This window comes from Ailuropoda melanoleuca, chromosome 4 (genome assembly GCF_002007445.2).
Source record: "Ailuropoda melanoleuca isolate Jingjing chromosome 4, ASM200744v2, whole genome shotgun sequence".
Classification (NCBI taxonomy): Eukaryota; Metazoa; Chordata; class Mammalia; order Carnivora; family Ursidae; genus Ailuropoda; species Ailuropoda melanoleuca.
The window spans coordinates 54892159-54916940 of NC_048221.1; the positions used below are offsets into that span (position 1 = coordinate 54892159).

At 46.9% G+C, this 24782-nt stretch overlaps 1 protein-coding gene across 1 annotated transcript in view; it reads right to left on the bottom strand.

The window, feature by feature from the left end:
• CFAP92 (cilia and flagella associated protein 92 (putative)) overlaps positions 1-24782 on the bottom strand; it is a 71433-nt gene that overhangs the window by 41110 nt on the left and 5541 nt on the right. Inside the window, exons 2-9 of the mRNA XM_034658861.1 lie at positions 19072-19366; positions 17721-17911; positions 16939-17143; positions 13402-13530; positions 12413-12500; positions 10843-10967; positions 7436-7582; positions 3094-3278 (exon numbers count right to left, since the gene is read on the bottom strand). Coding sequence (XP_034514752.1) covers positions 3094-3278; positions 7436-7582; positions 10843-10967; positions 12413-12500; positions 13402-13530; positions 16939-17143; positions 17721-17911; positions 19072-19333 — 1332 coding nt within the window. The 5' untranslated portion in view covers positions 19334-19366. The remainder of the gene's footprint in view (positions 1-3093; positions 3279-7435; positions 7583-10842; positions 10968-12412; positions 12501-13401; positions 13531-16938; positions 17144-17720; positions 17912-19071; positions 19367-24782) is intronic.

Consider the following 24782-nt stretch of genomic DNA (forward strand, 5'->3'; position numbering starts at 1 on the left):
GTCTGCCTTCGGCTCAGGGTGTGATCCCGGCATTATGGGATCGAGCCCCACATCAGGCTCCTCCGCTGTAGCCTGCTTCTTCTTCTCCCACTCCCCCTGCTTGTTTTCCCTCTCTCGCTGGCTATCTCTGAAATAAATAAATAAAATCTTTAAAAAATAAAAAATAAATAAAATAAATAAAATAAAAACAAATGAACAAAATTTCAGGGACTTGTGGGACTATAACTGATAAACTAATATTCATGACACTGGAGTCCCAGAATGAGAGAAGAAAAAGGGTAGTGCTAAAAGATATTTAAAGAAATAATGGCTGGGGTGCCTGGGTGGCTCAACTGGTTAAGCATCTGACACTTGATTTTGACTCAGCTCATGACCTTGGGGTCCTGGGATCAAGCCCCGCATCAGGCTCCACACTCAGCGAGGAGTCTGCTTCTCTCCCTCTGCCCCTCCCTCCTCTCTCTCTAAAATAAATAAATAAATAAATAAATAAATAAATAAATAAATAAATAATAAAATCTTTTTTAAAAAGGAAATAATGGCTGAAATTTCCCAATTTTGGCAAAAGACATAAGCCTAAGTTTCAGCAAACTGAATGAACCCAACAGGATGAACCCAAAAAAAAATCTATACTTAGACATCACAGTCAAACTTCTGAAAACCAGAGACAAAAACAAAACAAAACAAAACTTGAAAGCTGCAAGAGAGTAAGTGCCACCCAGCATTTTGGGAAAGAGCAATTCAAATGACAGTTGATTTCTCATCAAAAAACCACAGAGGTCAAAAGGAAGTGGCACAACTTTTCTCAAATGCTGAAGAAAAAGAAATGTCAACCCCAAATTCTAAATCAAATGAAGCTAGCCTTCAGGAATAGAGGAGAAATAAAAACATCCTCAAAGAAAAACTAAGAGAATTTGTTGTCAGCCCATCTACCCTAAAAGAATGACTAAAGGATGTTCTTAAAACAGAAATAATTCTAAAAGAAAAAGAAATCTTGGAACATCATAAAGGAAAAAAGAACATTAGAGAAAGCAAATCTATAGGTAACTACAATATACTTTCCCTCTCCTCTTGAGTTTTCTAAATTATATTTGACAGTTGAAGCAAAAAGTATAACATCGTCTGATGTGGTTCTCAGTCTATATAGAGGAAATATTTAAGACTATTATAAATGATATAGGGTAAACAGATTTGAAGGAAGGTAAGGTTTCTATACTTCACTCAAACTGGAAAAATGTTGACACCAGTAGACTGTGATAAGTTATGTATGCATAATGTAATTTCAGAGCAACCACTAAAAACCTATACATTCAAAAATACTATAGATAAATAAAAATATAATCCTAAAAAGTTTTCAAACAACCCACAGGAAGGCAGGAAAATTTTAAAAAACAAAAACAAAAAAATGGAGAAAACAGAAAACTGATATTAAAATGGCAGATGTAAGCTCTAAAATATCAATAATTACACTAAATGTAAATCGTCTTAAAAAACAATTAAAAGTGAATAAAGAGTGACTCAGCTAAATCCAAGGGCATTATGCTGAATGGGGTGGGGGAGCCAATCTCAAAAAGTCACATACCGGATTTTTCCATTTATATAACTTCATTTCCTAGGGCTGCCATAATAAATTACTGCAAACTGGGTGGCTTAGTACAAAAGACTTAAATAGTCTCACAGTCCTGGAGGCTAAAAGTGAAAAATCATGGTGTCAGCAAGGCCATGCTCTCACTGAGGGTGATAAGGGAGCATCCTTCCTTGCCTCTTCCAGCTTCTGGTAGCCGCAGACCTTTCCTGGCTTGTGACAACTCTACTCATTACATGGTATTCTCCCTACATCTCTTCATATAGTCTTCCTTCTGTCTATGTCAGTCTCTATATCCAAATTTCCCTTTTTCATAAGGACATCAGTCATATTGGATTAGGGCCCATCCTGATGACCTCATTTTAACTTAACTCTGTAAAGACTGAATTTCTAAATAAAGTCACATTGTGAGTTGCTGGCAATTAAGTGTTCAACATAACTTTTTGAGGGAACACAATTCAACCCACAACAACAACATTCTCAAATTCACAAAATTATATAGATGAAAAACATATTAGTGGTTGGGGATGGTGTGAGGTTAGGTAATGGTTGTGACTATAAAAGGGTAGCATGAGAGATCTTTGTGGTGATGGAATAGTTCTGTATCTTAAGTGCAGTGACAGTTAACATGAATCCATGCATGTGATAAAATGGCAGAGAACTACACATTTATCGATATCCTGATTTCAATATTATACTATCATTATATAAGACATAACCACTGGAAAAAACTGGGTGCATAGGACCTCTCTGCACTACCTTTGCAACTTCCTCTGAATTTTTATCTCAAAATGGAAGTATAATATATGGATATGGATGTGCCCATACTAAGACACATAATCAAGAAGTTTCAGAAAACAAAAAGATTCTACAGCTTTGAGAGAAGAAAAAAGTACATACAAAGGTTCAACATGGAACATAAAAGAGGATAGAACAATGCCTTCAAAACTGAAGGAAAATGAGAATTGTATACCCAGCTAAACTATCAATCAAGTGTAAGGGTAGAATAAAGATATTTTCAGACACATGAGACCTCAAACCAAGTATCTCTCATTAAACTTTTCTCAAGAAGCTGCAGGAAGATGTGTTCCAGCAAAACCAGAGAGCAAACAAAGCAAGAGGAAGACAGAATCCAGGAGACAAGGATCCCACCAGAAGAGGAAAAAGGGAACTCCCAGGATAAACATCAGTGCTAAACCTACTTGGTTCAAAACGAGTGAGCATGCACGTGAGCACAGCTGCTGTATCCATGGGGCCTGGGGCTCCTTGTGAAGGAAGGATCACTACCTGCATTTGAAGGACACCTGTGGTGTAGTGGGGAGACATCGAGGGCTGGTGACCCCTAAACCTAGGAACCTAATCTCTCATGTCTCGCTGCGAGATCCTGAACGGTGAGATGTGGATGATGATACATCTCACAGAAGGCCACTGGGTGGAATTAGAGATGACATGTAATGGGCAACTGGATGGGAAAAAGAGCTCTCAAATCAGTTTTTCTGTCTCACTCTTACCTCTAGTTCATGGAGGGGAACAGGTTGAGACGGAAGGCAGGAAACACACTTGATCTTTATGGTCAGGGGGTTTAAGTCCTGCTTTTGCTCCTCAGTCATGATAGGAACTTCTGTTTTTAAAGTCAAAAAACAATCTAAAATGCTGGCAGACTTCCCCCTGCCACGACTCACAATAGTTTGCCATCCTGGGGGGTGGGGAGGGAAATACACACAACATTAGACTGTTACTCATGACAGCCCCAAGATGAGTGCAGAGGGATCGGGCAACCCGAGAAGAGCCAATGATGAATTATAACCAAAAGAAGAAAACATCAAAAAAAAAATTGGCAAACACCTACTGGGACCATATTATATACCAGCTTCTCAAACTGAGGTCCCTTAAGTTCCCTAAGAGAATTTAATTGTTGTGGTTTAATCCTGACGATCGTCTTGTAATATAAACATTTCCTGAATCATCTATAGGGATACTGACGATTTGGTGGTACCCTCACGCGGTCTGATTTACTTGGTCTGGGATGTAGCCTCCACACTAGGGTTTTGGAAGCTCCCCACGCAGGGTGCCTGGGTGGCTCAGCTGGTTAAGCAGCTGCCTTTGGCTCAGGTCATGATCCCAGGGTCCTGGGATCGAGTCCCGCATGGGCTCCTTGCTCAGCAGGGAGCCTGTTGCTCCCCCTGCTTGTGCTCTGACAAATAAATAAAAAATCTTTATAAATAAATGAATGAATGAATGAATGATTGAATGAATGAAATTAAATACAATTTAAAATGCAGTTCCTTCATCACGAGTCACATTTCAAATGCTCAGTAGCCATGTGTAGCTATGAGCTACTGGACGCAGCTCTAGAACATTCCATCACTGCACAGAGCTCTACTGGAGAGTGCTGCTCCAGGCAATTACTTTAGGACAGAACACATTCAAGAACACGTAATGCAGGGTCTCTGGTGTGGCGACCAGTGGTGCTGCTCTAACAGGTGTGGTCCAACAAGAAAAGCATAGATACTGCTGCAGAACGTAGCTGGTACATTGGAGCCGAATCAAGCACGGCACACCTCCGGCTAGGATGGGTTTGCAGGAGCGCAACCAGGGGAAAGGGTGGGTGAATGGAGCCACGGTGTGGCACACACACAGCTGGGAGAATCTTTTTCTCATGAAAGGGGTCCATACATCTCACCAGCTGGAGACATATTGGCGCAGGGGGTGGTGGGAAGGTAAAATCCTCGAGGTGTACGAGCAGAGAGGCCTAGGCTCCCATCCTGGCTCTTTATCTTAGCAGTCACGTGACCTACAAGTTAGAGGCTCTGTGGGGCTTAATTTCCTCATGCGCAAAATGGGCAGAGATCCCACCGTGCTTAGGGTGAAGGACTAAGGGCGTTTACTTACTGAAGGTGCTGGAACACTGCCCAGCTCATAGTGGGTGTTCAAAACAATCAGCTCTGCTCCTCTCACAAGGCCTGTAAATGTGTGTCTAGGGCACACGAAGGCCTAGTGACTCACACTCAGAAACAGCTTCCCTTCCCAAACAAGTCACATGGCCCGGGGTGTGCCACTGAGCGCACGGGCCAGGAGCGTGGGGCCGCGTGCAGCTCCTGGGGGCAGCGCTCTGTGCTCCCACTGCTTTCTCTTCAACAAAGCTACTCGTTAAGGCCACAACTAATCATCATTCATATTCTAGAACCTTGTAAACCTTTTCATGGAAAAGACTGCCCAGTTTAGAAGAGACCTCCAGTGCAAACATGCACTCAAATCATCATTCAGAAATGCAGGGAGGTGTCAGCCAAAATTCCAGGGTAGGGTTTCCCCACCTCAAAACCAAGACACTTGAGGACAGAGAATTCTTGGCTGTGGGGACCATCCTGTGCATTATGGGACAGCAGCATCCCTCTGCTCCCACCTGTGACAACCAAAAAAACCCCCTCATATGACCAAATGTCCCCTGGGGACAAGTGCCCAGGCTGAGAGGCCCCACTCCAGAGTAAGAGAACAGGAGCCCAGGAATGGACCCCGGAAGGTGCTCGCATCTACAGCGGCCAGACTAGAGTGTGCGTTAATGTCACTGGATCCTCGGAACAGCCCTGTGTGGCTGCTGTCGTCTCTGCTTTGTAGACAGAGAAACTGAGGCCCAGCAATGTTCAGAAATCGTCCAAGGTCTCTCGGCCAATAAGCGGTGGAACCCATGCCAAACCAGGCCTGCCTGGCTACACTTTGCCTCTCCACTACGCAACAAAAATATAAGTCCATTCCAGGGTCCTTCTAGAATCTTAATGGGTTACTGGTCAACAAATATTCACCACTAAGGGATGCAAGGCCTAGGGCCTAATTTGAAATCGAAGATGATTACCAAAAATTATGTTGGTCTTGGGATGATCTTATGCTATTATTTTATGGCAAAAACAAACATCCAAGGTCCATCTTAGCTTAGGACCATAAACCACGATACCGGTGTAAGGGAGGAGGTTTATCTTTCTGTCTTCCTTGCCGGAGGCCCAGCGTCCTGCATCCAGACCACCCAAATGTTCTGGCAGAAGCCACCTCCACACATAACCCCTCTGCGTCCTACTGCTCGCAAGGGTAAAGGGTTATCTCATGTGACCCTTACTGCAGCCCTCTGGGGTGGAAATTCTTGCCCCTATTCCGCAGATGAGGACATGGAGTGGAAGGACTGAGAGAAAATGGCCAACTTGCTGGGCAGTGGCGGAGCCAAGATTCCAAGTGACTGTCACTGATGCTCTTGGAATCACTGTCCCATTACAGGGCCATGACAGCACAGGTTAGAGAGAGGGGAGGCCCAGTCACCTCTGGGCTTCGCCCTGCTGGAAAAAGTCATGCCAGGCTGGTTGAGACCATCTGAGCTTCTCCTTCCTCCCAGAGCAAAATTAAGAAGCAAAATCAACTTCGATCCAAAGTCAGGGGGTCACCCGGACCTCACCCACCTATAGGCACGGGTTTCTCTTGGGGATTCAGCCCACAAGGTATTCCCCAGAGACGTCTGCCCCAAGCAGGAGCAAGCAACCACCGTGCGGAGGCTGGGTCCTCCTGGAGTGCAGACTGAGAGTGGGTAAGCGTCTCTGAAAATTCGCTTCTCTAGAAAGATGCCAACGCCACAGGAAAGCTAACAACCTGAAAGGCCCAACTTTAGGGGAAAGCTGATTTTCCAAAATCCATTTATTTTTTTTAAAGATTTTATTTTATTTATGTGACAGCCAGCCAGTGAGAGAGGGAACACAGCAGGGGAGAGGGAGAGGAAGAAGCAGGCTCCCAGCTGAGGAGCCCGATGTGGGACTCGATCCAGGAACGCCAGGATCACGCCCTGAGCTGAAGGCAGTCCCCTTAACGACTGTGCTACCCAGGCGCCCCTCAAATCCATTTAAAGGTGAAAACTAAACAGTTGATAGTATTTCCTCAAAACGTATCCACATCAACACAAGAGCTTGTGAGAAGACAATTTTCCTGGCACCTGTGGAACTTGACGCTGACTGTTACGGGGTAAAACCGCCCGCGGTTGCAAGGGTTCGGTCCAGCTCAAGACAGTAGCCTGAATTTCTGCAGATTTGCCAGTAGAGGGCGCACATTCACTCTGATGATCAAAAACACCCCCTACAATGAAATAGGCTGGAAAAGATTTTCTCTGAAAGAGGGCTCCCCCATATTACTATTTTCAAAACGAAGTCGTATAATTTTACCCAAAATATATTCTGAGCTTTCCATTATCAAAACCTAGGGATATAACATGCATACCTATTTATTATCTGTCAAACGGTAGAAAACCTAGTTTCCAAATTGTGATCGATCTTACGAAGCAAGAGAACGAAACCCCTGTTCTGCCCCTGAGCTATGTGATCTCAAGTGAATTGCTTTGCCTTCTCCAAGTTCTGATTCCTCACGGAACAAAGGACAGGCACCCCACCAGCACCCCTACAAGCTTACTGGGAAGCTCAGAGTTTGCTGTGAGCGGTAAAGAACGGGACAGACATCCTGGCTCCCGCTCTCATTTCCTCTACTAGATGTTTTCATAAAAATCTGCAGGAAAGTGTTTGTAAAAAGCAGCGTCTTATTTAGCAAACAAAATCAGCACGGTTATTCTTCCAGGTTTCTTTGGAATCAGGCCTGAGTACAAACCCTGGCCTCGCCCTTACTTGCTGTGTGATCTCCAACAATACATCCGACCTCTCTGTGCCTCCTTCTCTGTACGACAGAGGCGCTTACCTCCACTTTGCTGAAGCGACTGTGAGCATGGAGCTAGGTGGCAGAACAGAGGCTTGGGCAGTGTGAGCATCCCGTTTATGGACATTCGAACCACATGTGACAAGACAACCAACCCCTGCTGGGACCAGGGGTAGCCACCTGCGAGGAGCGGCATCACCGCCAGCTCAGTAGAGAAGGTCCCATGCTTCCCATTTCCTGCCACCTTGCGGACGGTTTCCTCTTCCGCTCGAGATTTCTTCCTTTTCTTCTGGCTCTTCTTTCTCCCCTCTGAGTCTATCCGTTTAACTATGAAATCAAAGGAAGGAAATAAACGTTAAAAGGGACTCATATCCAAGCTACCGTATGTGAATGCATCCATGCTACAGAGATTCAGAACGGTTCTGGAAGATCCTTGAAGGCAGAGGTTGTCCTTTTTGCTGCTGCCCTTCTCCAGGAACCAGAAGAGGTGTCTACATGTAAATAGCAAACCCGTTGTCAGTTACATGCTGGAAGAACGTGAGGGCCATTCTGATCTCCCACCCGGGCTGACCCAAGAACACGGACAGAGGGGGCTGAGGTTGGATGACGATCGGGACCACCACACAGCAAACTTCTCCCCCAAGTCAGTTCTTCACCACAGCACAGGGCTGAGGTTTGTGCTTGCGAGTTGAACCACCAAGGTTCCACAACCAGGTCTTCCCCTCCTAATTCTGAGCCTCAATCACCCCATCTGTAGAATGGGGGCAACCGTGCCTGCCTTGTAGGGTGTTGAGAAGAGTAAATGAGCAAAGGTATGTGAAATATTCAGCTCTGTGCTAAGCTCAGATCTGGGGCGGGGTGGGGGGGAGAGAAGACAATAAGACATATATATCTATGGTAATTAATGCCACGAACTATTTGTTCCATGATGCAAAGGCCAGTGGAACAGACTATAGAAAGCCCAGAAATACACTGCATGCATAAGGGGACTTAACAGATGCCAGAAGTGGCATTTTAGATCAGTGGGAAAGGATGGACTAGTCCATTAATTATACTGTCTCTCCATTTGGAGGCAAATGAAATGATTGGGCATCTCGTGCCATTAGCAAAATGAAAGGCAGACTAACGGTGGAAAACAAAAAACTTCAAAATAATTAGAAGAATACGTAGGAGACTACTGATGTCTGGGTGAGGAAGGACTTCTTCAACATTACCAAAAGTACAAACTAGAAAGGAACAGTTACGTAACTGGTGTGCAAACCAAAACAGCACACTAAAGTGAAAGGGTATGATGTCACAGCCTATGATGTTTACAGCGCCTGTAAGTGACCATGCGTAATTATCCAGGAGATGTAAAGAATAAAGCTTATGGATTGGTAAGAAAAAATGTAAAACCCAGGGGCGCCTGGGTGGCTAGTCAGTTTAGCATCCGCCTTCAGCTCAGGTCATGATCTCAGGATCCTGGGATCGAGCCCCAAGTCCCCAAGTCAGGCTCCCAGCTCAGCAGGGAGTCTGTTTCTCTCTCCCCCTCTGTTCTTCTCCACCACTCATGCTCTCTCTCTCAAATAAATAATATTTTTTTAAAAAGTATAAACCCAACAGAAAAATAAGCGAAGAAACAGGAATAGGCAAATCACATAAACTGTGACCAAAGAAGCATATGAGATGCTGTCAACCCCACGAGGAATCAGGAAGGAAGCCCCTGACTGTGCCAAGCATGGCTGATAACGTGGACAAGCTGGAATTCTCAGGGCTTCTGTCAGGAGGGCAATAGGTACAAACCAGAGAGTAAAAATCGGCAATACCTACTGAAGGGTTAAGGTGCATTTCCCATGCCCTAGGATACCCCTGGGCAATGCCCTAGACTCTCTGGCATGGGCACACAGAGACCTGCACAAGGCTGCTCGTTATCACAGTGTTGGTGACACTGGAAAATTGGAGACAAGTCGAATGTCCCTCAGTGGGGAGTCCATGGGCGAAGGAGGCCACAGCCATCTAATGGGACACTCTACAGAAGTTACAAGGAAGGAGCTGGACTTACATATATGGACACAAATACGCCTCCAAAATCAAGCTGAACTCAAAGAGCAAGTTGCAGGAAGATATGTATGGTATGAAGTCATTTCTGTAACTCATAAAACCAAAACTCAATACAACAGTGTACGAATGTGTCAGAAAGAATGGGGTGGCAGGGAAGGGTCACACCAATTTCTACGTAGGATAAGGTATGCTTTTTTAAAAGATTTTATTTATTTATTTGAGAGAAAGAGAGAGCACAAGACAGCACAAGTAGGAGGGAGGGAGAAGCAGACTCCCCACTGAGCAGGGAGCCCTACACGAGGCTCAATCCCAGAGCCAAAGGCAGATGCTTAACCGACTGAGCCACCTAGGCGCCCCTAGGGTATGCTTCTTAAAAGCACAGGGTGCAAAGGAGACAGACTATATTGGTAAACGTTTCTTTCTCAAAAAGAAGGGAGGGAGGGAGTGAGGGAGGGATGAAGGAAAGAAACAAAGGAAAAAAGAAGAAAGAAAGGAAAGAGCGAGAAAGAGATGAAGGAAATGTGGCAAAATATTAACACCTAAATTACACATGCATTGTAATTTTTTGTGTACCCTGTTTTTTTCAAAATAAAAAGATGGTTTAAAAATTTCATTAAACTGCTTTAAGAATATTTTTGAAAAGTGAGGTTATTTAATCTGGAAAAGAGAAAACTCAGAAAGAGTTGAAGGTGTTCAGATATGAAAGTGTGGACTAGTCTTTTCGGGCCTTAAAAAAGGAATGCGAGCAACTGTGTTTCCGCCTGCTGGCAGAGAGCCTGCCTCGAGCCGTCACTTCTCTCTGCAGCTTCGGAGTGTTGGACTCCAACCAGGAAAAGCAGGTTAATTGACAGAGAGTTAAGGAAATGATCTGTAGCAGTTAGAGCTGTACAAACAGGAAGTGGGCCATCCCACGAGGCCCCAAGTGCACCAGCTCTAGAATATTCCACCTCATACTGGAAACCTAACTGCTTGCTGAAAAACTGGTGAGGAGAACAAAGTCAAGAATGAAGAGGTCAGTGCAGTGGCTTCTGAGGACCCTTGCCTCTTGGTCTGTCACTAAGACTACAAACTTCCTGCCACCTGAGATGCTATTTCCCTCATTCCAACATAAGAAGAAAATAACTTCTTCTCTTCAGAGAGTCTTCACATAAATCCGACTCTTTTATGCTTCCCCAACATACCTACCTACCTACCACATAGGAATGGAGTTATTATCTGGAAGTCTACAGTCAACATTAGAGATTTCCGTGCTCCCCATGTTCACGACATCGTGAGTCGGGAGCACAGAAACATTGGTGGAGTGGGAAGGGATGTTGTGTGGATGGGCGGGATGATGCGGGTAAGTGAATGGGACGAGGTGGGATAGAATGGCTGGGTGAAGGGAGACAGAATGGGTAAGCTGAAAGTGCATGGAGTGTTCTTTCACTTTCAGGTAACATTTGGTCAGATATCAAAGAATCTTTCTGAAGTATTCTGAATTTGAAATATTTCATAATTCCTCTAAGTCTAGTTATATTATAAAATTCCAATATCCCATCCTAACTTACTTGGAAATTTTTGCTTTTCCAACATGTTTGTTAAGCTGCTAAATGAGGATCTCTCAGTTAATTCCTTCATCTCCAACCCAGCTGCCGCTCCCAAAGAAAGAGCTGTTTCTCTTGACATACTCCATCTAGAAAATTCACAAAGAGAAAAGTAAATGAAAGTGAAAAAAATCAGGGACCAGATCTAAGAATCTATTTGCTGGACCAAATGTGAGCAGATTTTTATTTTATTTATTTATTTTAGATTTTATTTATCAGAGAGAGAGAGTACAAATAGGGGGAGCAGCAGGCAGAGGGAGCCTGATGCGGGACTCAATTCCAGGACTCCGGGATCATGACCTGAGCTGAAGGCAGACACTTAACCAACTGTGCCACCTAGGTGCCCCGTGAGCAGATTTTTTTTAAAATGACATTGCATTCCTCTAATCAATGCTTCTTAAATTTCAGTGTGCATATGAATCACCTGGAAATGCTATTAAACAAAATGCAAGTATGGTTCAGTAAGCCTGGGGCGGACCTGACATTCCACATTTCTAACAAGTTACCAGTAATGCTGATGTTCTGCAGACCACACTTGTACTATCAATTTCTAACCAACTGGAAATATTATGGAAAATAATATATTTTTTTATAAATGCAGTCAAAACTCTAAAATATCCACAAATTTATTTACAGGAATTATCCAACATCTAGAGGAAGAAAAAAAATTTTAACTCTATTAAAAATCATAAAGGAGGAGCTGAATTAGGTGAAAAGATATACCATGATCATGGATGGGAGAGCTTCACAATGTAAAAATGTCAATTCTTCTCAAATTAATGCATAAATTCAACACAAAAAGCAATTTTTTTAAAGTCAAATTTTTTGTTTTTTGTTTTTTATTTGACAGAGAGAGAGAGAGACAGCCAGTGAGAGAGGGAACACAAGCAGGGAGTGGGAGAGGAAGAAGCAGGCTCGATCCCAGGACTCCGGAATCACGCCCTGAGCTGAAGGGAGATGCTTAACAACTGAGCCACCCAGGCACCCCTAAAAGTCACAATTTTTTAATGACATAGTCTCTTGGTTCTCCCCATCCCATTCTCCTAAGCCACCAGCTGGGCTTCCATTCTACCTCTGGTCCCCACAGCATCCAAGGAATCTCCAGATCCTTCTTAGGCTCTAAGAGCAACTGCACTCACAGCAGGAAAGGCTGTGGACTCAGTGATCTGAAGATATGGGCTAGAGTCCTGGCTTTACCAACACTCCCAAGATTCCCAAGAATTTCAGTTTTAAAACTTTAAGCAAATCACTTATCACTCTGTTATGTTGTGAAGAAAATGGAGATAGTAATACCACCTTACAGAGTGACTATGATGAGGACTGAGATAACTAACACATGCAAAAGCAGCTGTGAATGTTTGCACTCATAAACACAAGCATTCCTTTCTCTATTCCTTTAACTTCACCTGGACTGCATGAGCTCCGACTCAGCTAAGTTACTAAAAATCCACAGGACTCTTGCTGAGAGTCTGTAGGGCTTGTACAAGAGGGGGTTCCACTCCCACTCCCCAAAATAACATGGGTCCATCCTTACCGAACTGTGGAAAGATCTTCCATTCTGAGTACCTTTTCATATGCCTCGGAGATCTTGGGGAAAGTTTCAGACCCTGCTGGGTGAGAATCTGATAATATTTATTAGCAAATGGACTTCCTGTTCCATTCTAGTTCATTAAGAAATGAGGGCCCTTTACCCATTTTGTAATGGCAGTCATCAAGCAGAGGGATTGGTGTGTGGTGAGCATAAAAAGGCTGGTTAGAAATAAACGAGTAAATGAATGAATATACAGACTAATTAGGATTATTTGGACAGAGGCAAGAGGAAGCCTCCAATTTCTTAAATAACACCCCACAGAGGGGGGAAAAAAGGGAAAAAAAGTCTTATCTATTCAGTTGTCCAATTCAACACTATTTACATCAGAGAATACTGAACACTCCCCAGATCCCCACATCCCCACCCACAGGGAATGTTACGGTGCTACCAGTAGATGAAAAATTATGTAGTTGCCACAAATGGAGTTTATACAAAGTTCTTAAGTAAATAGGAAAGCGCATGTAGGGACATTATTAATCTCAGAATACAAAATTATGTACCCAGAACAGCCCTATCTATGTAAAAAAAAAAAAAAATCTTACAACAAAAGAGGTTGCCATAACATAATAACCAAAATATTACAATGCTTGTTCCTGGTGATAGAACTATAGTCATTTTCCCTGTTTGTTTTATACTTTTCTATATTCACTGACTTTTCTAAAAAAAACCCCACACATTTATAACTTCTATAGTTAGAAAAGTTTTGTAAGTCATAAAAAAAAATTAAACAAAGAGAAAGGATCAACAACGAAAAGTGATTCCCGCACTGAGAGCTGCGCTGGGTTTGCAGAGGGAACCAGCACCAGCAGGAGTTGCTGATACACAGGAAGTATACCAGTGTACGGCCCGACGCCAGCAACACCCATCTATCCCCTCCCCTGCCATCGACTCCTCCCCCCTCCAGCTTGTCCCCAAAGGTCATCTCCACTCACCATGCAAAGACTTGTGTTTTCCTGCCTTTTCTGCTTTTTCTCGTGCATCCTGCTTGTCCCACTCCTCTTTGATGTGGGAGGCCTGTCCAGACAATCCTCTCTGATTTAAAACCAAATTTTTCACTTCCTCTAGAATGCAGGAGAAGAACCAATGACTCAGTCAATCAGAAATACTTACAGAACACCTTCTATGTTACGCACTCGCTAGTGCTGTGGATGGAGCAGGTGGGTAAGACAGGCAGGGCCCCTGCCCTCCAGGAGAAGTTGCCTAGGACGCTGCTTCAACACACCAGGAAATCCAAACCTCAGCTGGCAATGGCTTCTTCCAAAAAAGACCATTAAGTACTTGACATGCGTCCTTCCATTTAATCATCACTTCACTTGAAGGAAGGCACTTCCACTTGCCCTTATTTTATAGATGGGGAGTAGGACCCTTACATAACGTTCCTGTGATCAGAGAGCTGGTACTTATTAAGCCAGAACCACCCCGCAGGGCTCCTTGCAGCCAGCCAGGGAGAGGAGCCTTCTCTTTTTCACTTCTATCAATACAGGACTCTGTACGCTTGTGGCAGCATCCAACATGCGAGGGATAACGAATGCGGATAATGGAAGCTACAAGAAAGAGGTGAAGAAACGAAGAGGTTCAACTGGATTCAGTGTTAAAGGACAGATACCAAGTGTGGAGAAAGAGAGGAGGCTAAGAGCCCGCTGGGGACGGCCCCATAGCTGCAGGCAGGCCTCACAATGGGGAAAACCCTAGTGTTTTCAGGGACCAGGAGTGAAGGTGAGAGTAGCAGTGAGAAAGGAGGCTCAGGGAACAAATTAGAGGTTGGCTTCAAGGCCAGACCCAGAAGACGGACCTGGTTCCTGCAGCCACTCAGCGGCCGTGGAGAGGTGCATAGCAATGAAGTGCCAAGGTCAAAGCAGGGCTATAGACAAGTCAGGGAACAGTGGTGGGAGAGAGGAGATGGGGAACAGACCTGGATGCAGAGGGAGGAGCCAGCTAAGGGGTAGAGAGTCCCAAAGGACACCACACAGGCAGGGACACCAACCAGGTGTTGCGTGGAGCGACGGCCAAGAGCTGAGGGACTGCCAGGGTCACACATGACCTAGGGGCTTTGTCGAGTAACTAAGAAACCAAGAGGCCGAGCCAATTTAAGAGAGGAGAAATGCTGGCTTTTGATGGGATGTTCCATTCAAAACCAGCAGGCTGAAAACTAACCAGTTCTGACTTATGGTTCACCCAAAGAGATTGCCTATCCTCTTTGGAACATGAGCCAAACTTCTCACGCTGTTTCTGCCCTCCCACAGACAAGAGTTTCAAGAAGATAGCTTGTAAAGTGAAAAACAGGGCTTAAGACAACATGCACACCAGATGCATTTTCTAAAATGTTCTTTCTACTTACATATAAAAAGCACAGAGAAATGTTAACAATGACTGCCTCTAGTCAGGCATCATGGGATCTTACCTCTTTCTCCCTTGTGCTAGCCAATTCCGTTTGGTTTTTTTTGGTTTTGGGTTTTTTTTTTTTTAAGGACTATTTATTTCAGAAGGAGAGAGAGAATCTGTGCGAGGAGGGGCAGAGGGAGAGAAGCCAACTGATGGCTGAAACCATCATCCCATGACTCCTGAGATCATGACCTGAGCTGAAATCACAAGTGGGACACCCAACCAACTGAGCCACCCAGGCAACCCTGTGCTAGCCAATTTCTAAATTGTTTTACAAAATGAACACACACCACTTATGGAAAGAGACGATTTAGCCTAAGAGGCAGTGATACCAGGCGTGACATGGGGTTTGGGGAAGAGCAAGAACACTCACGAAGGGCCATCGCGCCCCCCCCCCGCAGGGCCTAGAACACCCTTCCTCCTCCCTTTTCTGGCCAGCTGATTCCATTTACCCTTCCAGACTTGGCTCACATGGCCCCTTCTCCAGGAAGCCTTCCTGATATACCCACCCCAACACCCCTGCTCCGATGTGAGCTCACTTCAGGGCAAATGTTTACCAGAAATTCTGGCTCAGCAGCTGTGGGACAGGCCCTGGAATCTGCACTTGGGCAGATGCGTCTAACGCAGGTGGTTTTGAACCCCATGCTTTGAAGACGTGGGTCTTTCTTTTGGTCCAAGCAAGAAAAGGCAGCTTGAATCCCATTTACTCACACGGAAACCCTACAACGAGTAGCTTAGATATAAACCAGTGGTTCTCAGCCAGGGGTGATTCTGCTCCCCAACCCAGGGCACATTTGGCAACGTCTGAAGAAAATTTTGGTTGTCACAGTGCCCAGGACAGCTCCCACAACAAGGAATGATCTGACCCCAAATGCCAACAGCACCAAGGGTAAGAAACCCCAGCTATCAGTGAAAGATGAATGGTCAGAAGTGCCAAGCCCCCTGGTGCCAGAAAGACTCCTCAAAAACGCAGGCTGGACAGCCGGAGAAAGCAGAGGGTTTCTAGTCACCCAACAATGGGTTCTGATCCTGGTGCTGCCACACACTTCAAGCAGGTGTCAGTCTCCTTTGCTCACTGTAAAATGGGGGGAGCTGTACTTGTCGGGGCCACCACCAACAGTGATAAGGGTCCCACACTCCATCCATTCTCAGATGCACATTGCCGTGACCTTTGGACGCTTCTAAAAACTGGATGCATCTTCTAAGTAATGCCACAGCATAGTTTAATTGGCAGCATTTTAGTTTTTAAATATAGACAACACACACTCTTTATTGCTGGGGGGCAGTGCACTCCCATCACCCTGCCTCGAGGCACGTAAGCAGAGGAAGTGGGAAGGTGCCCAAGGTCATTGGCTAGTTCAAGATGGGAGACAGGTTGACTTGAGCTGGCCGACGTCAAAGCCTGGACCTTTCCACTCTTCCTAGCTCTCTCCTCGGAGGGGAGCTCAAAAAGAGACTTTCTGGCATTGATAAAATATTTATGCAGGAGCGCCTGTGTGGCTCAGTCAGTTGGGCCTTCAGCCTGGGTCAGGTCATGGCCTCAGGGACCTGCCTTGGGCTCCCTGCTCAGCGGGGAGCCTGCTTCTCCCTCTCCCTCTGCCCTTTCCCCCTGTTTGTGCGTGCTCTCCCTCTCTCTCAAATAAAGTCTTAAAAGAATATTTACCCAAATGAGAATCTAGAGGGTCCATATGAAAAGATTAACATGGTTGTCTCAGGGCCATGGGATTCTTAAGTTTTCTCTTTCTTGGTATCTTTTTTGTCAGTGAACACCAATACTCAGGCAGGAGACAGGCCGGTGGGGAACACACACGTGGGTGCTGCCTGGGGACAGGAAGTGCAGAAATGTGGCGGAGGTAGGGGTGGTGACCAACACCCATGCATGGACACTGCCCAGCCTCAGACAACTCCATGGGGTGGAACTTCCTGAGGTCCACCCCTGTCCTGGAGGGACGACACACCACTGATACCCAAAGCCCCCTGTGCCCCGGGAGCAAGAAAAGGAGGGGACACTGGCTTTGAACCTGTTACTGGTGAGAAGTCACACGCCTCGAGAAATGTTTCAAATAAAACACAAGTACCCAACTTACCGAAGGATCCTGTGTCTTCTCCATACCCAGTATTCTTTAATCGGTAATACCGGACTTTTCTCGAAACCTTGTCCTTCGTGTCCCAGACCCTCAAGGTTATTTTGTGGAAATTTATTTTCTTTAGTAATTCCTTCGTCACATTGATGTTAAAAGTCTGGGTCCATGACACCCAGACTTTGTCCCCTTCGTGCCACGGCCTCACCGTCTGTGTAAAGGAACAGCAAGAGGCTTTAAGCGTGCAGGACCGGGAGGCCGAGCAGCCTGAGGTCACCCCACCAGCCTTGTCCCCCGGCGCGCTGCTCTCCACCCGGCTGCCTTCTGTGCCTCGTGCTCCCCCAGCTCCCACCTCACATCAGGAAATGGGTGTCCTGGCCGGGGCCCCGTCATGTGTCTGGGTTCATCGGAAAAGACAGAGTCAGAGCAATCACCTGCCCATCATTCCCTTTCCAGTGACTTCCAAGCACTGAGCCAGAGTCAGGCCCCAGGCAGGAAGGTGGGTGCGTGTGCCGGCAGGTGGGTGTGCACGCACTTGCATGCACACAGGTGCTCACACAGAGAAGGAAATCACGAGAGCGGCAAGAAACTTCCGAAACACCAAAGAAATGACTAGATAGAGAAATCTAAATAGAAAGTCCGGTAATTGGTATTATTAGGCCCATGTGGATTCTCATTCAGTAGGTCTGGGGTAGAACTCAACGTCCTGCCTTTCTAGCAAGCTCCAAGGGAAGCAAGCACACTTTATGCAATATTAGACCATATGCGAGGTGCACACGTGCACACACCTTTACTCCTGAGTCCAGGAACACTTTGGCCACCATTGGAAACACCACCATGTCAACTTTTTTAGGCTCTGCATCGTCGGGCAGAAGGAAATACTCAACGTGGTAGTAACGGCGAGCCTTTGCAGCAGGTTTGTCCATTTTAGGGTGTTTCCTATATTTTTCAATCAAAACTGTATATTTTCCTTTATTACCTAGAAGACATGGATTTAATGAGTCTTGTTTGAACCTCACGTGGGAAAGCACCCCTGTCTCCACAGTTCCCTGGGACCAAGAAAGAGCCTGAGGCTGTGGGAGGCAGCCCACCCCCATGCTGTTTGCCCCACTTGGGGGCTGAGATGCAGGTCCAGGCCCCCTCGCTAGTAGAGTAACGGGGCGCAAATATTCACTGCGTGACTCCGAGAGGGAGCTCCTCCTTACATTTTTCACCTGGGGCGCTTCGCCTGCCTCCGCCCGGTCTTGGCGGTAAAAACGGTTCAAGTCACCAAAAAGATTGGCCAATTCTAAACATGGTATACATCTAACCAAACAGCCTCCAAACTATCTGAGGCAAGAACGGATAGAACTACAAGGAGAAGCTGAAATTAATCTTCAGGGGGGTTGGTGCAAGTAGACAAAAATGCATATATCAAAAGCGGAGTTCTTTTCTCTGCCCCTGATCTTGGGGGTTCCACCATGTGACTTGCTTTGGCCAAAAAAAGGTTAGCAGGTGGGAGGTACCCAAAGACTGGAAGAGTTCCTGGATGTCTGGGCTTGCCCTCTCGTGTGTCTCTGCTTTCGATGACAACAGTGTGACTGGCCGACCCACAGCTCCAGGAGAAGGACAAGAGACACGGGGCGCAGAGCAGAGCCACCGTGGGGAGCCTAGGCTGCATCCGCCGACCTGCTTATCCAGGAGAACAAGGGATTTCTGTTTGAACCCCCTGACTTGGGGAGTTGTTTGGGTTTGTTACACAGAATTTGGGGGGCAACAGGTAATTGATATACCTATGCGCTCAGAGATTTTCATTCAATACATCTGAGAATTTAAACAAGGAATTTGCACAGCCAGCTTATGGGAACCAATGCCGTAACCTCTTTCTCATTTATTCATCTGCAAAAAGCAGAAATAATACCACCTGCTTTTTAGGGTTGTTGAGAGGATTAAGCATGTGAAGCCTATTTAATCACTTACTTGCTTGGCCCACCATAGGCCCCCTAAAATTGCAGTTTCCTTCCTGACCGCTCCTGCTGGCATTGGCCACCTCACTTGGGAAAGCCAGTGGAGGGAGCTCAGGTGCCCTGAACTTCTAGGAGAAGGTCATTAGCGCACCTCTTTTTGCAGAAGCTGTTGAGATTCTGCTCCAGCACTTACCAGTGTTCACCGGGAAGGCCAATGAGATGATGAACTTGCAGGGGACAACCTGGGGCACATCAGAGTTGAAGGTGCTGGCAGGCCCATATGAGGACTCGCTGCTGCATGGGCGCTCAGAGTCTGACTCCTGGGCTTGGGCTTTGACCTTCAGGTACTCCTCCATATCGCACTCACTCCCAGACTGGTAAAAGCTGACCATGGAGGACATGGGCCCCATGCTCGCCCTGTCCTCATCCTCCCACTCCCAGGCGTGCAGCGACATTCTGCAGAGCACCCACAGGCGTGGCACTCCTGGCTGCAAGAAAATAAAGGTGTTGCTGTCACCTCCCTCTGTTCCCAGAAGGTAAGCCCTGCCTCTTTCAGGATGACCCCCCTTCTCCTCCTTCCCTTCCCATGTTCTGTCCTGGGTCGAACCGCCAAGACCTCGGACACTGCCTGGCACACAGTAGGCACTCAACAATGAACCACAGAGAATGGTGGCTTGCAGGAATCATGATAAGGAGCAGCCCCAGTTTCTCCAACTTGAGTCTCTATCCTCCCCAGCCCCAGCCGCTCCTCCTTTCACAAGTCAGTCATCGGTACTTCTGGAACGCCAGCTCCAGGTGAGCGCAATAACCCAAGAACCGCAAAGTTGGGAAAGAACCCCGTGCTTCCACTCAGGAGGCCTCTGGGTGAGAGCAGCGCCAAAGCACAGGAGGAGTTTGCAATGTGGGGACAGGCGAACCGCGCAAGGGGACGGCCCGTGCAAGAGTCTGGTGAGGTCAAAGAGGGCGAGAACCCCCGAGGCAAGACACGAATGGGCCCTGAGCGCTGGGTTCGGGGCACAAGCTCAGGGTCCATGGAGGAGGAACCTGGGCTAACGTTTTGTTTAGAATGGGGTGCCCAACTGGAGCGGCAGGTGGAGGGGGACCTTTGGTACCTGCGAGGGGATGCGCTGGGCAGCAGCCTGGGCTCAGACCGTGACGTCGGTCAGCTCCTACACCGGTCGCACAGCCGCCCGGCCAGAAGGCTCCAAGGACGCAGTCTGCCCACCCGGGCAGGGAGGCCCGCGGAACGCCGCCGAGCAATTATGTTTGACAGTTGCTAGGAGACGGGCGCGGCTCCCGCCCCGGGGCAGGGCTCCTGGGGGCGGGATTTCCCGCCTCGGCCTCCGGTCCCGGACCAAGTGCACAGACAAGGTCTGGCAAAAAGGTGTATCCAAATTCAGCAACTAGTTGCCTCCTTTCATTCACTCATTCATTCATCCACTTATTCATTCAATCTTTAAGGAATTCCTGCTCTGAACGTGAGCACCTATTATATGCCTCGCCCTTCCCTACACTACAGGGAAAAGGGGTTTCTGCTCCCCCTAACCTCCATCAGCCCCCACTTCCCATGCTTTGATAAAGGCAAGGGAAGCAACGGGCTCTGGAAACTCTGATAACCCCACCCCAAACCTCTTTCACAAAAATTCTCTGCTTCTGTCGCTGATGTCCTTAAAATATCCTGAGAATTCTGTTCAGTGACCATGAGCCCCAACTCAGAGATGAGGAGACAGAGGCTTAGATTGGTGGCGCGACCTGCCCGAGGTCACACAGGCGAGTGTCGCAGCAGCGCCGGACTGAAATCCAGACTGACTCCAAGGCCTGGGCTGGTCTGCAAACAACACCCCCCCCCACCCCGGCCCCGGCCAACCTCCCAGCTGACAGAAGGCTAGCCGTTGCTCCCGATGTCGATCACAGAATACCCAAGGGGCTAGGGTGCAGAGACGCATGGCAGAGGTAACTAGCAGGGGGAACAGGGGCAGACTTCATGGAGGAGGTGACAAAAACTCTAGGGTTTGCCAGACAGTGAAAGCAAGAGAAAGTATTCCAGGCAGAGGGAACAGCATATACAAAAGCCCAGAGGGTTAAAGGTGCATGGCAAGTTCAGGGAAGGGATGATGAGGCTGGAGTGGAGAGCAGGGCCCCTGGTACACAGGTGTGGAGGGCAGGCGGGGCTCCAAGACTATGGGCAATGGGGAGCCACATCAGGTTTTTGTTAAGGCAGAGCAGCTCCACTCCACACAGGTCATTCAAGAGAATGGGAGCTGAAGCTCCACACACGTGACTGTTGGGGAAACTGAGGCTCTGAGGGGAGATATGACTTACCCAAGGCTAAAGAGCAAAACTGTAGCAGAGCTGGAGCTGGAACCCAGGTCCCCTGCCTCCCACGTCCCGCCTCCCTAGACCACCCCCAGGGGCTGAGGGCAGCCCCTCCTAGAATACTGCCCACTGCCCACTGGGGTCCTCCAACATTCCTCAGGTTGAATCAGTCTAAGAAAACTGAAGCTGGAGAACAGCTATGAGGGGAAGTCACCAAATGGCAATGAGCACCCTGGAGAGCAGGACTCAAACTCTCCCCACTGAATGCCATACCACCCTAGCAGACCGTACCACCAGCAGCCTGGAGACTACCGTCTATAACCAGGAAGCGCCAAAGACACACACAGTGTTGGAAGAAGTCTACTGGGATACACCAGCTCCCAAAAGGCCCCATTAATGAGGGCCGGTTAGTGAGACCACCCTGCCCTGCACATGAGCAGCCGTCTTGCTCCTCGGGTCCCCCCGTTGGCCTGAGCCTGGTTTCCCTCCAAAGGGTCCTTGGTCACAGTACCACCCAGGGCAGCAGCCAATCTCTACAGCATCTCCTGTGGGGACAGCTCTGAGCTCAGGATTGAGGCGCCATAGATCTTACACAAAGGGCCGCTGCCTGGTCCTGGATATGCACCAGAATCACCCAGGAACACGTAAAAACTTCAATCCTAGGGCTTCACTCCAGGCCTTCAGCATTGATTCTCCAGGGCTGGGCTTAGGAACCAGAAACAGACTGTATTTTTCAAAGGTAGCCCCCTCAATAGATCTCCTCCCACACATTCTTCTTACAGAGTGATGTTGGCGCTCCTCCCATCCAGTGGTGGGTCTAGACCCTTCCCCCTTGAACCCAGACAGACCTTTGTGATCATCTCAGCCAACACAGTACGGCAGAAGTGCCACTCTGACTTCTGAGGCCAGCTCATCCAAACTGCACGTTTGTCTGCCTTGTTCTCTGGGGGAGCTCATTCTAAGAATTCAGCCGCTATGTTATGAGGAGCCCAAGCAGCCACACGTCAAGTCCACATGTGGATGTTCCGGCCAACAGTTCCCAACTGATTCCCAGCCTCAACCGCCAGACACGGAAGAGTGCCAGGCTTCAGATGATCCCAGCTCCCAGCCTCCAAGCTACCCCACCTGACACCGCGTGTAGCGAAACCAGCGGTTAGCACCAAGCCCTCCCCAACCTGCAGTTTCATGACCGAAGCAAATTCTTGTTGTCTTAAGCCACTAAGGTTTAGGATGATTTGTTGCACAATAATCAATGACTGGAACTGACCCCATATTTTTTCAACGTTATCTCCACCAAGGTTCTATCGCATAGCCGAGGTTTAGAACCACTGCCCTGAGAGAAATGGTGCCTAAGTCAAAACCCAGAGCGTCGTGGGATGGAGTGAGGGCAAACATGTGCCACCTGGTGTGAGAGGTGTGAGAGATGCGTCAGGTGTGAGAGATGCGTCCACAACCTCACCTCCACAAAGATGTCTTCGGGACAGGCAAAGTCAAAGTAGAGAAAAAAGGTATGCGTTCCAGTCACCTATTGCTGCATCCCAAAACTTAATGGCATAAAACAACAGCCACTTTATTTTCTACACTTCTATGGGTCAGCTGGGTAGATCTTCACTGGTGGGGCCGGGGCTCACTCAATGGGCTGTATCATCTGTATCAATAGGGCTGGAAGTTCCAAGATGGCCTCAGATGTCTGGCAGTTGGTGACCTTGGCTGGGGGACCTCAATTCCCCCTACCCTCCCCCCGTGAGACCCCTCATGCTCCACCAGGCTGGACTAGCTTCCTCAGAAGGCATTCTCAGGGTAGGGGTCCAAGAAAGCAAAGGTACAAGCTAAAAAGCCTCTTGAGACCTAGGCTTTGAAATGGCACAGCGTCACTTCTGCCATATCCATTGACCAGAGCAGGTCCCAAGGGTCATCCGAGACTCAAGGGGATGAAGAGCTGACTCCATGTCTGGATAGGAGGAAGGGCAAACCCACTGTGCGGAGAGGCATCCCTTGGATGGGAGCAATTTGAAGGCATTCAATCACTGCGTCCTTCTTCCTGTCGGGATAGGGGAGCCCCAAAGCTTCCATGGGCACCCAGAGAGCTTTCTGAAGTTCTCCCAAGCCTCTGGCAGTTGGATGAATATTCAGGGAACAACTATACCCATCTTCTTCTTGCCATCTCCAACCCCCCTTTTTGATAGCTGTATTGAGGTATATTTTATATCATAAAATTCACCCATTTCAAGTATAGAATTCAATGATTTTTAGTAACTTTACCAAGTGATGAAATCATCACCATAAATAAGTTTTAAAACATTTTCATCTCCCTAATAAGACCCTTCATGCACATTTACGATTAATCTTGGTTCTGAGCTCCAATCCCAGGCCACCACTAATCTACTTTCTAGCTCTAAAAATGTGACTTTTCTGGACATTTCATATAGAGGGAGTCATATGATATGTGGCTTGGCTTTGTGACTGGCTTCTATCGCTTAGCAGAATGCTTTTGAAGTTCATTCATGCTGTACAATGCTTCATTCCCTTTTGTGGCTGAATAATGTCCCATTGTGTTATATACCACATTTTGTCCATCCATTCATCAGGTAATAGACATTGAGGTCAAACATTTAGACATTTATGAAAAATGCTCTCATGAACACACCCATGAAAGTTCTCTGTGTGGACAGATGTGTTCATTTCTCTTGGGTAGACACTTGGAGTAAAATAGCTGGGTCATGTGGTAGTGATGTGGGTACAAATGCAAAAGAAAAATAATTAAATTTCCTTACTACCTACAACCCATTGACAAGCCCTTGAAACAGGCAGAGTGATCTTCCTCTAGGAGCTCAACTGCCTCGATGTTAAGACTTTGCTAGAGGCAAAAGGCAACCTTAGCTTAACATCAGCCAGACTTCCAGGATCTTGTAACACTCGTTTTATGTATAAAAATTCCTTTGGCAGTCAACAAAACCAAAAGACAACCGACAGAATGGGAGAAGATATTTACAAATGACATATCTGATAAAGGGCTGGTATCCAAAATCTATGAAGAACTTACCAAACTCAACACCCAAAGAACAAATAATCCAATCAAGAAATGGACAGAAGACATGAACAGACATTTCTTCACGTCATGTCTTCAAAGAAGACATCCAAATGGCTAACAGACACATGAAAAAATGCTCAACATCACTCGGCATCAGGGAAATACAAATCAAAACTATAATGAGATACCACCTCACACCAGTCAGAATGGCTAAACTTAACAAGTCAGGAAATGAAGATGTTGGCGAGGATGTGGAAAAGGGGGAACCCTCTTACATTGTTGGCAGGAATGCAAAATGGTGCAGCCACTCTGGAAAACAGTATGGGGGTTCCTCAAAAAGTTGAAAATAGAGCTACCCTATGACTAGGCAATTGCACTACTGGGTATTTACCCCATAGATACAAATGTAGTGATCCGAAGGGGCACCTGCACCCCAGAGTTCACAGCAGCAATGTCCACGATAGCCAAGCTATGGAAAGAGACCGGATGTCCATTGACAGATGAATGGATAAAGAAGATGTGGGGTGTGTGTGTGTGTGTGTGTGTGTGTGTGTGTT